Source organism: Podarcis bocagei (assembly GCF_964188305.1).
Source record: "Podarcis bocagei genome assembly, chromosome: 1".
Lineage (NCBI taxonomy): Eukaryota > Metazoa > Chordata > Lepidosauria > Squamata > Lacertidae > Podarcis > Podarcis bocagei.
In genome coordinates, this window is record NC_138125.1 from 98,108,040 (window position 1) to 98,125,319 (window position 17,280).

General features: G+C 38.4%; 1 protein-coding gene and 1 long non-coding RNA gene across 4 annotated transcripts in view; one reads left to right on the forward strand and one right to left on the reverse strand.

Moving 5' to 3' along the window:
• LOC308590370 overlaps positions 1–7,513 on the forward strand; it is a 41,382-nt gene extending 33,869 nt beyond the window's left edge. Inside the window, exon 3 of the long non-coding RNA XR_014009761.1 lies at positions 7,411–7,513. This is a non-coding gene — a long non-coding RNA (uncharacterized lncRNA). The remainder of the gene's footprint in view (positions 1–7,410) is intronic.
• DPP10 (dipeptidyl peptidase like 10) overlaps positions 1,671–17,280 on the reverse strand; it is a 584,313-nt gene continuing 568,703 nt past the window's right edge. For all 3 annotated transcript variants that reach the window (XM_081199702.1, XM_081199701.1, XM_081199703.1), the window contains 7 exons: positions 14,123–14,317; positions 12,958–13,012; positions 6,608–6,707; positions 6,323–6,381; positions 6,151–6,223; positions 4,640–4,713; positions 1,671–3,108 (listed from right to left, as the gene is read on the reverse strand). In XM_081199702.1, the coding sequence (XP_081055828.1) occupies positions 2,971–3,108; positions 4,640–4,713; positions 6,151–6,223; positions 6,323–6,381; positions 6,608–6,707; positions 12,958–13,012; positions 14,123–14,317 (694 nt within the window). In that variant the 3' untranslated portion in view covers positions 1,671–2,970. The remainder of the gene's footprint in view (positions 3,109–4,639; positions 4,714–6,150; positions 6,224–6,322; positions 6,382–6,607; positions 6,708–12,957; positions 13,013–14,122; positions 14,318–17,280) is intronic.

Below are 17,280 nucleotides of genomic sequence, written 5' to 3' on the forward strand. Positions count from 1 at the left end.
GCTCCATTGCTAGTAAAACTCATGATTTGAGGGCATAGAGCTACAATGAAACCTCCCAGATCTAAGCTGTAAATGAGTTAGGGAGCATCTTGGGGAAATTATCGCACTCTTGTACATCATATGAGCCTAGAAACCAAACTCATATGATGGACCCTGGCATCCCAGGCAAGAAGCAAAGATGCAACTATTATCAAGGTACTAACCTATGGCTAGCAGGCCATATTTGATTTGGGAGTTCAAAAGTTGCACAGGACTAAGGTACAAAAAAAGTAATGTGAATGCTGCAAGGTACTCAAAACAGGAGACAATACTAATGAAGAAAGCCTGTAAACTGTGACATCTGCTGATTATTTATGCATATTGGCATACCTGATTTGCATACCTGATTTGCAAACTATCCCTTATCTAGTAAATGTAGCTATTTAAAATATTGTGTCTATAGATCAGATTTCTAAAATATGACCCTTATGTCAGGTAGTAAAATGTTTTGCCACAAATAAAATTTTAAAGTGGGATATTTTCAAGTACCGGTAAGTATTTCCCCACATATAGTGGATTACTAGACACACTTAAGGAATTGAATCTGAGTGCTGCAGGGTTATTGCTGTTTGTTAGCTGCCTTGAGCAGCTCCTTTTCTAAGAAGGAAAGTAGGATATATATATATTTAAAAGGAAACAAAATGCACAACATTGTGGTAAAAGCTATCAAGGCCATTCAGCTAATGCATTTAAGTGCAGTCTTGTAAATGTATTGTGTGAAGAAAAAAAGGAGATAAATTTGTGTTTGCTCATCATCCCAATGAATTAAAGGATAGGGCTATAGGACTAGTTTCCATGTATTAATCTACCACATTTCTCTTGTCGTTGGTTGAATGTTCTTGCCATTCTTTGATGCCATGAACAGCAGAATATGGACCTGAAGAGACAGCTCTGTGACCAGCTTGAAGAGCGCATTAGAGTAGTATACCACAAGAAGTTGTAACTTCTAACACTTTGAGGGTTTCATATGCAGGGTGTTTGGTACAACAATAATGCATGTCAAAGAGATGCTCATCTAATAAAGATGAGCCAGGCTGGCCCATTTTACCACCTTATTGGGAGTGGAGAAATGGATACCACATTGGCCATTTTTGCCCCAGGAGGAGAAAGCGCTAGAAATTATTTCAGGCAACTCTGCTGCCTCAAGAAACTCTACAATTTTGTTTCTTTACAACTTAAAAGGTGGGCTTTCTTTTAATGCACAGTAAGATATAGCTAGAGCATCTTGAGTGTTAAAACAATGCTATGGCACTTGTAACCTGCTTCCACAAGGAACACAACCCCCAGTGCATAGAGAGTGCTTTTAAAAACGAAAGTGAAATACTCAGGATCAAAACTCCTAGGCACAACAAAAAATGATTTGGCTTGGACCTAACCAACTTGCCCCGTTAGCACAAGTTGCCTCTGCCTGCCCAATGGAACTTTCCCTCCCTCTCCCTCTCCCTAGCCATGTGTCCCCCAGTCTCTGCTGGGTTTTCCCGGCCAACTTTTCAGTGTTCACATGAGGGGCAGACAAAAGTTTAGCTGTGCAAGCAAATTACCTTGTGCAAATTGGCAAATTTCTTTGGATGAAACATCATCTCAGAATGTATATCTAAAATTAAGAGAATACAGAACTTCAATCGTAGAAGTTAATATTCTGATGGCCAAAGTTGAGTGGGTTGTTTATTTCATAGTGTGATTTGTAGGGCTGTAATTCACCTTGACAATACATTTGATGCATTTCAGGGACTTCACCTGAATAAAATAAAAATTTTAAAAATCATTCATCAGAAGGCTCCTTTAGAAATAAAACAAATCATTTCCCAGGCTGAATATAAATCTTCATGTAACAGCCAGGACAGCTGTGACACACCAAATAAAAACTGACAGACTGTTCTGTGATGTGCTACCACAAGTTGGCGTTGAAGTTCAGAATGGAATCTCAGCCCACCTGCAAGAACCAGCTTCACAAATGATTCATCAAAGTAGTACTCAAATGGCTTACATTGTTAATAAAATCTCTTTATCTGAAACTATAATTTAATATTCATGTATCTAATTTACATGTGACAAAGTAGCATATTCTAAAATTAGAGTGTAACCAGCAAACTATTGACTACTGTAAACAATACGAAAAAACACAACCCAAATATTTCTTAGTAAATGAAAAGATACAACTTTTAACCAGGGAAACTATTTTAGTTGTTGATACTGGTTTAAACATAGCTGTAATCATGGCTTGAAAAAATTGTTCAAGCACACAGACATTTTCTGTGGAAGGAGTTTTGTGTATATACATAAAGTCCAAGCGTATACTACCAAATTTCTGCTTATTGAATTATAGTTGGTACAGTAAAATAGTGAATGCTTGAAAAACTTTTACAGAGAAGGGAAACAAACTAATATGTGTATTTATCAGACTTAATCTGATATTGTTTCCCAATGTAAATTGAAACAAAATGATATTTTCTCAATATTTTGAAGCTTGACAGTGAAAAAATTGCACTAATTGAAAAGTTGCAATAGTTGGTTAGGCTGCAGCTCTCCTGTGCAAATATCAATATTTATGTCAGGTGTGCATTATGCTGAAATTGAGAAATCATGTGCATTTTAAATAAAAACAGAGCAACTACGTACAGAACAAACAGTGAATCTTAACAGAATCAACATGCACTAACCCTACTCTTATGCAAAATTAATTTCTTCCAGGAAACTGCATCTGACCATTGGCCTTCCACAAAGGTATACGTTTTGTCCCTTGGTAATACATTTGGACTTTTGTATTCAAATCCCAGTTTGTTAGCTCATTGTCACCAAATGTGCTGCTCCACTGGTATATCCTTTAGCTGCCCTTGGGCTTCTGTAGAATCTGTTCTCTCACAGTCACTTTTATTTATGGTTTCAGTGAGCCTCACTGAAAATCTCCTCAGTTCTGTACAAATAGCTTCCTTATTCATCTTCCTCTGGTTCCTGTGATAAAATTGGCGCTTCCTCCTTTAAACAAGCACTAAAGAAGCTGAGAATTGTGCTATAAAGGTGATATTTACTCTTCTCTGCTGTGATGTAATGACCTTCATCTGGGTAGATCTGGGTGAGGAAATGTAAAAATAAATAGGCTTTAAAAACCAAATGATAGGGGTCTCTGATTTGTTTTAAATGCTTTTGCATCAACACAGAATTAGGCATTAGGCAATGTTATGGCTTCATTGAAAGCTCATAAAATTCAAACTAAAATTCATTTTCCTGATATTTTAAATCAGCATTTCATCACCTACACTGAAAGCTTTAGCAATAAAAGTATTTACATATATTTATTTAAAATGGCCTTTCTGATTTGGATTTTCAAAATGGTTTAGGGGGAATAGATATTTAATTTCTATCAATTATTGTATCAGCCTGATATACAACCTGGTAAAAATGTGGATCTAGTATGACTTCAAAACTAATCCAAAGGTTTATTGTACAGTGGTACCTCAGGTTACAAATGCATCAGGTTACAGACTCCGCTAACCCAGAAATAGTACCTTGGGTTAAGAACTTTGCTTCAGGAGGAGAACAGAAATTGCGCGGCGGCAGCAGGAGGCCCCATTAGCTAAGGTGGTGCTTCAGGTTAAGAACAGAGTTCCAGAACGAATTAAGTTCTTAACCCGAGGTACCACTGTACTTTGTTTTGAGTCCAGGATCCATTCTGGAGCCCTGGATGCTCCACAAAGTGCTGTTTTGCGTACACATGTGAGCGGTTTTGCGCTTCTGCGCATGCGCAAAGCGCAATTTAGCACTTCTGCGCGTGCATGAGCAGCAAACTCGAAGTAACCCAGAAAGGACGCTAAACGGGGCGGACTCACAACAAGGTACTACTGTACTAGCAATATTAATGACATGGAGCCCAGGTAGTGGGTGGGATTGTATATTGCTGCTACTGGTAATATTTGGACATAAACATTGGTATTGATAATGATGCTGGACTACCTTTGCGGTTTTACTTAACTGACAGCTCATAGGAAATGAAAACAACTATTATTGTACAGTTGCCAAACCTCATTTCATAATTAAAAGGTTTAACGAACATATTTTACTTAAACAACCAGTCACACATGTTAACTGGTGTCTCCAAATATATTGTTCCAAAATATTTCGAGCATTTCATCCTTTCTAACCAGCAAAAGCAGAGTTTTAATTTCCAAGTTAACCTTATAACAGATAGGAATAATGCACTTATGAACAGCACATAGAAGTATGATTAAGTCATTAGCTTTGATCAATAAGAGGTCAGAGCTTATCTTTCAGTGTCACTATAAAAATAGTATTGTGTTTCTAAATACTTAAAAGAGCATCAAAGAGGCCAAGATGCTCAAGCTCTGACACCACTAAAGCCATCTTCCTGCAGTGCAGAGTCCTCTGTGCAGAAATCAGTCTGGATCCAACTCCCTATTTTTTATTTGATTTTTGCATAGATTCATTTTTTGAAGTTATTCAACTATACATAGTCTAGACAAACATGGTGCTATTTTCTTATATATTGTATACTTGCAAGGAAAATAATAATAAAAATTCTAAGACTGGTCATAATTAAAACATACTGAAGGATGCACTATTGAGATGTCTGACTATTACATACCTGCATAGTATAATTCACTCCAGATTTTATTAGATGTTTAATTAATTCTGCTGAATGCTGGAAATGAACTTTAGCTGTCGGACAATAACATGTGTTAGCAAAAAAGCATTATTAATGTCAATCAGATCTTACAGATTAGCTGCCATCCTGTTCAGGCTTCAATCTAATATGCTCATACAAAAGACCTTATTATATTCCTGCACTTAACACGTGAAGGTCAGGGACACTGTAATGACGGGGATCTATCAGTGAGGCCACAAGTACATCTTCTCTGTTGCTGTTGTGTGTGAGTGCCCTACACACAAATACAGTGGGTAATTCTGCTGAATATTCTTTCCTAGCACTTCTAGAAATATCTTCTTTCTTCATAACAGAACAGCTATAGCATAGTAGTTAGGGATAGAATTCTCTGAAACATCTCAGTGCCAGGCCTGATTTTTCCTATTTCACTCTTTGATCTAAAAAGTGAATAATTTTTTTACTGGTTTGTCTAATTTTTCATACTATATGTATAATATTATATACACAATATTATATTGCATTTAAGTATTTTTATTCAGTTGTATTCATTCATTCATGTATTTTATGGGCCTTGACTCCTTTATATGTATTATATATAGGATATACCTATTAATATGTTTGGGTAATATCTGCATTTCTAGACACATTGATAGGTGAACTGCATCACAAAATTCACAGTAGTATGGATATTTAAGGATAGTTTGTTTTTATTTGTGTATTGGTTTAAGAAAGGCAAATTAGATTCTGATTCACCATTCCTAAGTGAAACTGAACCTCTTAGAATTCGCTGATTTTTCCAGGAAAATATATTTCATTCTGCCTCCAGTCAATTTTAGTTTTGCCTTCACAATGCAGGTAGTGGTTCTGGGTCTTCAGCTGGACTGTCTGAATGATCAGCCTTTTTAGTTGTCCAATGAGGGAGAATGGTTGTACCCATCCATTGAACTGGGACAAGGTGTTCCAACATCATGAAACTGTTGGAAAACCCACTCCTCTGGAAATATTATTCCCATACTAGTTAAGCCTGCGTTTGACCATATAAATATAAGAAATCATGCATTGCTTAGCGGTGAAGTACACTGTAAATGCACTGTAGAAATTAATCCACTACAATCTATTGTATGCTATAAGTCCCCCCACCCCCGCAACATTTATATTTTGCCAATGGTGGAATCAATAATAATTTGAAAGCTGATTAAATATTGATGCTGTCATTTATTAATATATGTTGCCATCTACCAATGACATGGGTGTTTTATATGATTTAAACAAATTAGTACCTACAGCTGCTAAGAGTTACAAATATTCAGTTACGAGAAATGTCATCTGTTCAGATGTAAAACTGTCAATTGACTCTGACAACAGGCTCTCTGGGGGCAGACAAAGCTCAGTATTATCAAAAGAACACACACACACACGCCTCTCTTTCACTGAACTTAGCTGTGCCACTAGCTACAACTGTAAATGGAACTATTTGTGTGTCTACTTACTATCAGCTGTCCCGTGGACAATTAACAACTTTTCTTCTTTAAAGCCGTGAATATTGTGTAGCACGCTGGATGCCTTTAGGAAAGAAACACACACACTTGTACACCTCTATGAGTGATTTGCATTTCAAGCGCCCCTGCAACACCATAAATATCTAAAGTACAACTTGCTTACCTGATAAGCATTTTCTTCTTTAGATGGAAGGCCAAGGTATCTTTCTGAAAAAGCTGACGCTGCAGGGGAAACAGGATTCTTTTTTATTTGTTTCTGTTAAATTGTTTCCAGATTAAATGAGTTAACATTTAGGGACCTAATCACATGTAATTAAACCCAAGGCTTCATGGGTGCAGAATGGGTACAGTCCGTTCCAGTGTAAAAGATTTGCTATTTTTTAATCCGTCAGAGAGGGAAAATTGGGTACCTGCCTAGTAGACAAACTGAATAGTACAAAATACTCACCATACAATCTCATGTCTGTAATTGGTGCAATCACTGCTCCACACTTGAAAAGCCTTTCATTGGACTTGAGAATCATTGATGCAATGTATCCTCCATAGCCCTACAAAACAACCTAATGTGAGTTAAAATGTGCCCATTATTGCCTTAATGAAACTGGGTTTTTTGTTATGCAGTACCGTAGCATTTACATCTATTTCTATGGCCTTCTGATCTTCTGTGAATTATAAATTGACAATTAAAGAGAGAATCAAACCTGTTTTAAGCCATTTTTTGTCTTAAAAAGGTGTTTTGAGCCAATATTCACTACAACAGAGTGCCCTGAAATTATTTAAAGTTTATATGTAGTGGTAAAAATGGCATCTTAGCCTCCTACTTCCTCTCAGTAGTATGGTGACTTGGGGAGCATAGGAAGATGTCTTATACAGCCAGACTATTGGTCCTTCTAACTCAGTATTGTTGACTGTGACTGGCAGTGAATAAGCCCTATTATTCAAAGGTTAAGTCATGTTTTTTTCTTATTTACTTATGAATAAATATTTGAAGTCCAGAATCAAATGTTACAGGAGATGTGTGATGTACTTAAATATTTGATATATTTATTCATTGGTGGAAATGGTGTGGGGTGGATGTTAATGATGAGACACAGCACTTCCTGGTGCACAGCTTTCCTTGGCATTTCATGGGCTGGACAGGGTCAAAATACACTCTAAATATTTATGAGATATTTAGGAGGGAATCCAAGACTTCTCAACAGGCACGGGGGTTATGAGGTAGCTGAACCTTGTTGTTGTTTTCTTTTGCAGATCAGAGCCACGCCACCCTCTGCAAATGCCTTAAGGAATGAGGCTATATCACGATGGGCATTCAAGCAATAGTAGAAGAGAAAATCAGTCACCCCAGATTAAGGTAAGAATTAAGAAAAGGGTATGTCATGTGAAAGTTCTTAGAGCCCCACTCCCCTGTGAATGATAAGCAAATATAACCCCCTCCCCACTTTTCTTCAGGGGAATGGGCCTTCCAAAGTGGTAATGGGGAACTATTTGGTGTGTGTGTGTGTAGAAATTCTTTGGCTTTTGGCTACACACTGAATGTGGCTATGGCAATCCATATAACACCTTAGGTTGATTCTCAGACTGTTCATGTTTAAATATTTATCTGATTTATTTACTTTTTTTTAGGAGGGAGGAGTATATCTAGAAAAATAGCATATAAGGAGAAATATCTCTCCCCAACACATGCTTTTGTGCAAGGGGTTTATGATGCAAGAGGGAATCAAACAATTTATCAAAACTCAGGCAGTTGCAGGAATGCTGTAGCAAATGATATTTTTGAACATACAATAAGGCTCTAAAAAGTAAGCACTGGTTTGCTCTTCACAAATTATCTCCAGTGTCAGATGTGCACCACAATGAACATTATGCCCACAAAGCAGCTTATGATGGCCAACACCTGCCTCACTCAAAATTTATAAATTGTTCTTTGTTGGATGAAGATGAACTGTGTTTAAATAGCTGTTTGTTTGTTTTTTAAAAAACAAAGCCTGCTTGTTTTGTTTCCGTATAAAATGCTTGCCAATTGATTCCACACTTCTAAGAGATAGAGTTCAAGGTCTAGCAATCCTAATTTAAGACTTATATAACCAACAGCAGGTTTCTCCAAAAAGCCTGTGTCATTCCCTACTCTGTGGGAAGAAACCCATCCCTTTTAAACCCAGATAATAATTTATTAATCATTATTATGTGCAGAGGATCTTTTCAGTCCTTGACAATATGGACTTTCACTGTGCTCTGTGTATGTCTACTTCAGAATAACATCATTTATTTAAATGAAAACTACAATAAAATCTTATATAACCCAGGATAAACAAAGTTTATGCAAAGCACACAGTTCAAGATTTGTAAAATAAATTACTTATAACTATAAAATATAAATAAAAAGATTGGGGAGAAATTCCTTCATTCCATTACTTCATTGATCTGATCTGCCACTCTCAGACTAACGTGGAAATCAGAACATAATTATATTTTTGGATTTTGCACTTTTCCAAATTTTGTGATATAGTGTTCACATTAAATACATTAATAATGCATTTTAATGAATAAAATACACTTAGGAATTTAAATATTTATCTCCATGTACACATATCCAGGCCTTTTTTCCAGCTAGAACAACATTCTGACGCCTCTCACCCCGGCCCTGGAAGTAGTGGGAGAGACCTGACAGTGTCAGCAAAACCCCACTGCACCTCTGGCTCAAGAGGAACCCTCCCTGGACCCCAAATGAGATATCCTCTATGGGCTCTGGAGAGGCAGAGGCACAGTGGGGCTTTGCTGAGGCTCTTTGGCCTCCCAGCTGATGTGTGAGGAAGCCATATCTCAGCTGAGCAAACCCCCACCTGCCAGAGACGCGTGGGGGAACCTCATTAAGCTCCTCAGTTAAGCATCCTCAGCAATAGGCCTGGACGATGTATTGATACATCACCCAGGACTGGTATGAGGGCCAGAGCGTGATAGTGGCTTCACATGGCAGTGTATTGTGAGTGAAACTGTCGCTGCTCCTAAGCCCCTCTGCCACCAGGGCACTGGGGGACTCAGGAGTGGCAGAGTTTTTACCAGTGATATACTGCTGGTGAAGCAGCCCTCATACCGCAGATGGACTGTGTGGGCAGGCAGCTTCTTTAAACTGCTCCACTCAACGGCGTGTGGCTGGCTGCATCTCAGCGGAGCAGTTCATCAAATTCCCTATCCTGCTTCTGGCTCACATGTGCCAGGGGCGTGTGTGTGGCTTTGGCAAACTGTTCTGTTGAGGAATGGGCAGCCTGACAGAAGCTGCCTCTGGTTCACGAGGAGATCCCCAGCCTGAATATATCCTTCTTGGGCTCTGGGTGGGTCTTCTGAGGGAGGTGTGTTCTGGCACCTTTTACTCTAGAAAAAAAGCACTGCTCGTCTCAGAGCTTGGCTGAGTGCTGCATACCAATGAAAGTTATAGGAATGTGCCATGGGCTTATAAAATAGCCCAACCAGAGATGGCAAAAGGAAGGGGGGGCTATTTCTGTTATACAAGGGGGTGGGAAGCATTGATTGAAGTGGTAGCGCAGGAACCTTGCTTTTGGACATGAAGGTTGTGTGTTAATGGTCACATAATTAAAGATATAAATAAAATGTCATCAATAAATGGGGAAGATATAACTTTCCTGGACTGCTAAAGTAATGACTGATGGATACTTTATTTGATACTGAATGTGTGCAGTCTGTAGTACACTGTATGTGTGTATGCGGTCACAAATTGTTACAGCATTCACAATGAGCTTTACAACTAGGAAGGGCACAAAGAGTAGATGTCTTAAAAGAGTTGCTTCATCTCTTGCATCCAAAAAAAGCAAACATCGATATCTGAAAACTACAACTCTTTTTGTGGTTAAGTTCTAAACACGGTTTGAGACAGAGCAAGAGAGATGGTTGAGAATCTATTTAACTTTTTGCTAAAGGTGAAAGTATTTGTCTGGCTCTTCTATTTAATGCCAGAGGCAATAGCATCCAACAGCTGACAGACTAACAAAGGATATCTTGAACAGATGGCACAAAAAAGGATGTTACTCATAGCACAATAGGCTGTGAATGGGTTTGCATGTAAAATATGTATTAAAAAGGGAATGATGAAAGTAATAGCAAGCCACATTTGCATTTTTGGGAGGAAGGGTTTTTTTAAAAGATGTGTATTAAATGCAGGATTCTATATTCAGGTAGGTAGCCATGTTGGTCTGACTCAATCGAAATAAATAAAAAATTTTAAAATTGTGCAGTAGCACCTTAGAGACCAACTAAGTTTGTTCCGGGTATAAGCTTCTGTGCATGCACACTTCTTCAGATACACTGAAACAGAAGTCACCAGACCCTTATATATATATAGTGGGAGGGTGGGGTGGGGTTTTTCTCAGAAGGGAAGTAGGAGATGGGTGATTGACTCGATGGGTATGGTAAACCTGTTGATGACCGTTAACGACTGCAAATGCAGGAAGTTAGTCTTTACTTCTACCATGACTTCTGTAACCAAGCACCTCCAGAAAACATAAATATAAAAATGAAACTGCTTGATTCAAAAATATTGGAAAATGTTATGTATTAAAGGCACAATGAAGTCAAACTTCATACTTTCAAGTCTCATTGATTTCCATAGGCAGATTGACCATGTACTTAACCTAAGTGTACTTTAAAGTAATTAACTTTGGATATATTGAATTCTGTTATAAACCACAGGCTTAGTTTCAATGTTTCTTTTTTTTTATCCTTTTCAGATTACAGTAGCACTTAACTCTTGCTGTTTTGAAGTTAGCACTCAAGGGTGCATTCCTAGCTTCACCTAAAATTGGCATTAGAGCTGGGCAGTAATCCATTTTATTGTCTGAAATAGTATGGTGTTCACATTGTGATACTGGCTCAAGTTGCCTGAGCAGGTCGGCTGAGTCTTTCCTCTTCGGGCCGTCAGTTGCTCCAGGAGGAAAGATGCAGCCCACCAGCTTGGGCGAAAACAGGCAGGCACTTTTGAGGGAGCCCTGGTATCTCTCGGGGCTCCTTACAGTGCAGGGCTGGGCAATGTATCTTGGCTGCTTCTTCCTCCCTTAAGGTCGGGAGGAAGAAACAGCTGAAATACATTCCAGACATTGTGATATATCAGCATATAGAATGATGTTGAAAACCAGATTATTGTCCGGCCCTAATTGGCGTATTTTACCGTATTTTTCGCTCTATAGGAAGCACTTTTCCCCCTCCAAAAATTAAGGGGAAATGGGTGTTCGTCCTATAGAGCAAATGCAGGCTGTGTGGCTAAGCCCAAAGCTTAGAACGTTCCATCTCGCTGTTCTAGCTTGGGGATGGCTGCGCAAACCCTCTGCAGGGCAGCTGGGTGCCTTCACTGAAGCCTGGAGAGCGAGAGGGGTCAGTGCGCACCAACCCCTCTTGCTCTCCAGGTTTCCAGCCGCCTGATGCCTCCAGAGCTCAGCAGTAACTCCTGCTGTGCTCTGGAGGCTTTGGGTGAATGCACCTTGAACGCACCTTGTTTTAGAGGGGGAGAACAAGGGGGAAAATTTTTTTCCCTGTTCTCCCCTCCTATGGTCTGGTGCGTCCTATAGAGCGAAAAATACGGTATTTTAAAAATGTCCACTCTATATAGCACTCAGAATATCACAATGAAAACAGTAACAAGTCAAATAAAAAGGTACCCGTATTAATCACCAAAATGATGGGAAGCTTTCAGGTGAACCTCTTGGGGAAAGAAATCCTAAGAAGCCCTGTCCCAGTCACTACCTATCTGACATGATGGTGGGGCCATTTGGACTAGGTAGGGCTGCTGGTGGTGACGTCTGAACATGGACTGGCAGATGCACATTCCTTCAGTTACACTGATCTCAAAGTATGCAGGACTTTAAAACAAGAATGGGTAACCTGGGGCTCTCCAAATGTTGTTGGACTCCAATTCCCATAAGCCTGAGTCAGCATGGCTAATGGAAGTGGTTGTCCAGCAGCCTATGTAGGGCAACAGGTTACCCATTCCAAAGTTAAGCACCAGTAATTTGCCATGTGCTCACAAACATTTGTAATTAATGCAGAAGTTTAAGAATCATTCTGATATGGTTCAGCCTATTGGTTTTCAAAAGCTTTGCAGCTGTATTTTGAACTTGCTGAATTTTCCAAATCATCCTCAAAAGTAGCCCCATGGAAGCAGCCGTACCTGGAGGTTTCACAGCATGGGTAACTGTAGTTATCACTATCCAGGCACACCCTGCCTGAGACAATGGCCCTGCATCTCCCAACATCAGCTGGACTGAGTTTCAGTTTACTGGCCCTTATCCACTCCATTATGAATTATAGGCACTGCTCTAAAGACTTCTAGTGCTTCAGCTGACATGGATGTGAAAAATAAATACACTTGGGTTTAATAGCCATACTGATGCTGCCTCCACAGCCGCTTCATATAGATGCCAAATGGAGTGGGAGAAATAATGGAACCCTTGCAGGACCCCTAATATAAAAGCCAAGCAAAAGTCTCACTACATCACCTACTCCCAAGACCCACCTGTCCCAACTGCAGAGTGTCTATGGAGAAGGTTACCCAAGTCCTCCCCCTACATACCACTCCTGGCATAGGTTTTTCATCAGGGTTATCAAAGCAGTGTCTGTGAGAGTTCCAGGCCTGAAACCAAATTTAATTTAATCTAGATAATACCACCACTCCTAGAGGGGGATATTAGTAATTGTTTGTAATAAAAACAAAATTAAAACATAGAAGAATCAGAAACCGACGAAATGCTATTAGGAGCAAGTTGCTGCATCATATTCATTCCAGAATGTTACCTTTCCAAATATGCTCAGTCTCTTGGAGTCAACGAATGGTTGCTTTATCAAGTATCTGTAACAGGAAGTTTAATGAAAAACAACTTTTTTGTAATATGATATAAAGTTATTTCCTGAAGAAGAATGTTCGTATTTATGACTACTGTGCTGCAGATAATTCAAAAGAGGATATTAAATAAATTACGCTTTGTTTTGTTTAAGTCTTCCACATTTTTTCTTGATCCCACTAATAATACATACTGCAGTTGTAACAATCTTCAACATAAAAATAAAAGCTGCAGTGTTCACAGCAGGATAAAATATTAAAGACATTTTGTGAGCTTAGGCCACAAGTCTTGTTGTTCCTAAATGTGGGATCCCAGGAAAGAAAAAAAAGCATTCAAGCAACCAAAACTTCCATACTCCTGGCATTATATATGGGTGTCAGGCCCCAGGAAGGTGGGTGTGGCTTACCCAAAATGGCATGATATGATAGCCTCTAAGACTTGGTGGGCCTTCATAAGAATACTGTTGTAATACAATTTGATGTGTTTTTAGCTATTAGTAAATAACAACACAATTTTTCAATTCATTCAGACTTTGTATATCTTAAGCAGGATTATTCATTAAGCTATTACACTGATTAGGGATACAAATTTACATTTTAAGATAAGTTAAGGGCACAATCCTGTGCATGTCTACTCAAAATTAAGTTCATTTTGTTCAATGTGAATTGCTTCCAGGAAAATGTGTATAGTATTACAGCCTAAATAGCTTTGTCAAATTAGTGTGGGATCTGATAAATCAATTTGATTTATTATGCTGAAACAGGATCCTTAGTCCAGAAGTGGGATAAGCAGAATTGTACTCTTCATAACTGGGATACATTGCAATTGTCTGATTCATCTTAACCTTTTATGCATAACATATGGAGCCCATTCTCCATTATGTGATGTTTAATTAGTCAATTAAAAAGCCCAGTTAGACTAGACCTTGAAGTTTCCTTTATCAGGAAATCCCAAAACAATGGTTCAGTGAATTTTATTTAATTTTCTTCCTATCAAACATTAAATATTTTTATATTGATCCATTACAGCAGATATACATTTCCAAAATAAACACTGGATCAACCCGAATAGAATAGAATAGAATATAGGAAATAGAATAATATTTTGCACATACGTACTCTACAGCTGCTATCTGGTCCTTCACTTCCACTGATCCTAAAGAACGGTGGACTTCTTGCAGAATCTTTAGACCTTGAAATCCACTCCCTCTTCCATCAAACTGAGCTACGATGACATTATCAGAGTTGACAAGCACAGAATCCCAGTCAATGTGAAACTTATCTGTAACCAACTGGCTGCCTGGAGCTTCATCGCTGTAAATACCAACATACCAGACAGAAACGAAGGCTATTGACAATGTGATGCACTTTGCAGTTCTTCAATATTTTATTTAACCTAGATGGCAGAGTTCACTAGGAGTTACGCAACCCGGTTGAATTATTGTCAGTTTAATCTATAACAGCACATTAACCACTGCTGTTATCACTTATGGGGAACAGTAAACACAAATAACTTCTTGAACTGTACAGAAATAAGCTGTTAAGATTAACACGTTGTTTACTCGTCTCATAGTCAGGAAGGAAGGCACACACGAAGATGCTTTGTACCATGTCAGACTACTTCTCCGTTTTGAAAACATCTCCCCAAGGTTTCATGAGAGATACTTAACCTGACACTTTTAAATAAAGAGACTGAACGCAGAATATGATGGAGTGGGAGGGTAACAGCGGCCAGGGAAAAGGCATGAATTAATCTTAACCTGGACAAAACCACCTGGACAAAAACATTTTAGATACAATTAGAGCCCAACTGTTTTACTTGCTGCAGTGTTTTCAGGGAAGGGGAAGGCAGCCTACCTGCATTTTAGCCAGTTCTATTTTCATTTTCCAATCAACACTACTTTTGCAGGTGGCTGGTGGTGCAGGAAGAAAAGTACATTTGGTGACATCTAACAATCAACTTAAACTTGCACAACCAGCCACCTGTGAACCATCTTTCTTTTTTTAGAAAAAAAACCCCATCCGATTTCCAGTTGCATATTTTCAGATTTGCTGTGCATGTGAAATAAAATCAGCAAAATACTATGTGTGAATAATAGATGTGCCTTCCTTCCTTGTCCACTTGCGCATTCGCAATTCGTGTGCATCTTACCCAGGATAGTTAATATGTGATTTCCCCATAAAAGATGTACAGGTTTTAGCACAGGAAACCGATAAGCAAAGAAAGACAAAGTGTGAGTAACTCACAGCACTTGCTTCTGTCCACTTACATAATCTCCCATAGTTTTGATGAGTTTACTAGGCATAAGTACAACAGCTATTTGGAGGATTCATAACCACACAGGTCTGAAACTGACAGAAAGGCCAAATTCCTGCACTATAATTTATTTTTCTTTATTAAATTTATAGTCTTCCCCAGACAGGCAAATGCCCGATTGGATTTTATAATAACCTCTAGGAGATTTAGGAAATGCTGTTGAGAAAAACTCTTTTCTCCTTCCAAGTTAGTAAGATACAGAAACGACTGTAACTTATTTTGTGACTGGAAATACAAATATTCTAGGATGGGGTGAAACACTTCTACTGGCTATTTTCATTCAACACTGCTGCTATTCATATATATTTTTTCAATGACAATGAAATGTCAGTTTTGAGAAAGGTTTGTTATTTTCCCCCAGCCACACATGTCATAAAACCAAGAATCTATCAAGAAGTGGTATATCTCAGTGAAAACTATATATGCCAGTAGAATTAAAATAAATGTATATTTGCTTGTACCTTGTGTGGAAATTAGATTGGACAGTATCTATGAGCTCACTATTCAGGGTTCTTGAAGAGTGGAGTAAAAATAATCACTGTGGGAGTCTAAATTTAAGAGACAGAGAGGAACATACTAAAAATTACAACTATTCCCTTCAATCACTGTTCTTTCTGGGAACATGGAGGAGATCACTGACAGTGTTGCTTTGCCAATTTACAGCAAGACAAGCATATTTCATTCCATGATGCCATGGTCATGACAGTAAGTCCCACTAGGTCATAATCTTTTAAACTACTTCCAAAGAATAAAGAAGTTTCCATTTATGAACATAATTCCAGATCACAACTGTTTACAAAACTGTTGTTTATGTGAATTACAGGAGCTTTATCTCTTACCCATTACATAACATCTTGGGTTGTTATTACCTCTTTGTTTAATTTTTTAGGGTTCTTTGCATCTAAAGATGTGACACTTTGCTTTTTTTGAGGAGGATTTAACATGGCTTCACAGGACTAACAGAGATATAAATACTGAACACTATATCTAATCTATCTTATCTATTTATCATCTATCTATCTATCTATTAGAATTGATTCCCCACTGTTTAGCTGAAAAGGCTATCATAAACGGTTCCTGGCCTCATAATCTTAGGAAAACAAACAAACAGCCCATTACCTCCAGTGAGGTTATGATTAAATACTACAGGCATTTACTTTCCAAACCTTGCAAATTTTTGATCCATGTCCTGTGCATATTCATCAATCAATGATTTCAGCATTAAAAAACCCAGACAGAACTTATATTATCACCCGTTGTTATATCAAATGCTACATTTTCTCCCCATGGAGGCTGCTCACATATTTCGCAGCCATTCATCAAGCACTGAGTAATAAAGGAATAAGAAGTGAAATACACACATGCAGAAACCAGATCCTATCCGAATCCCCACAAAAAGAAAAGTGCATTCTGTTCTAGTAAATGAAAGAGCAGCAAAAAATAGTTCCCACTCAACTGATAATGCAGATTTCTGCAGATTTTACAGTTCAACCACTGAAGGGACATTTGCAGAAGATACCCTTGCTTCCAATTTTTATTGACCACTTCTACCCAAGCATTCTACCCATTGATTTTAGGCAGGTACTAGTTTTCCTCTTGTCCCTAAACCTTATGAAGTCCATGTTTTTATTTCTGCATTAGCCATATCCTCCAACAGTGCAGTCCTATAACTCTTCATTGGTCTACAAAGTTGACACCCACCAAGTCTGTGCCTGCAGATACTAATGATATATATCTTATGAACTTGCAGTGTTAGCAGGATGTATTATGATTCAGAACATCTGCCAAAGCTGATGTGCCTTTTAAATATACAGGAGATACCAATTACACAGCAAAATGATGGACCTCAGCAGGTAATTTGCAGACTTCCAGCAGTGCAGTCCCTCACACAATAGATATTCAAGGGGGGAAATGGCAGCCCATCACTTGGTATTTGAAATCTGAAGACTAAACCATAATT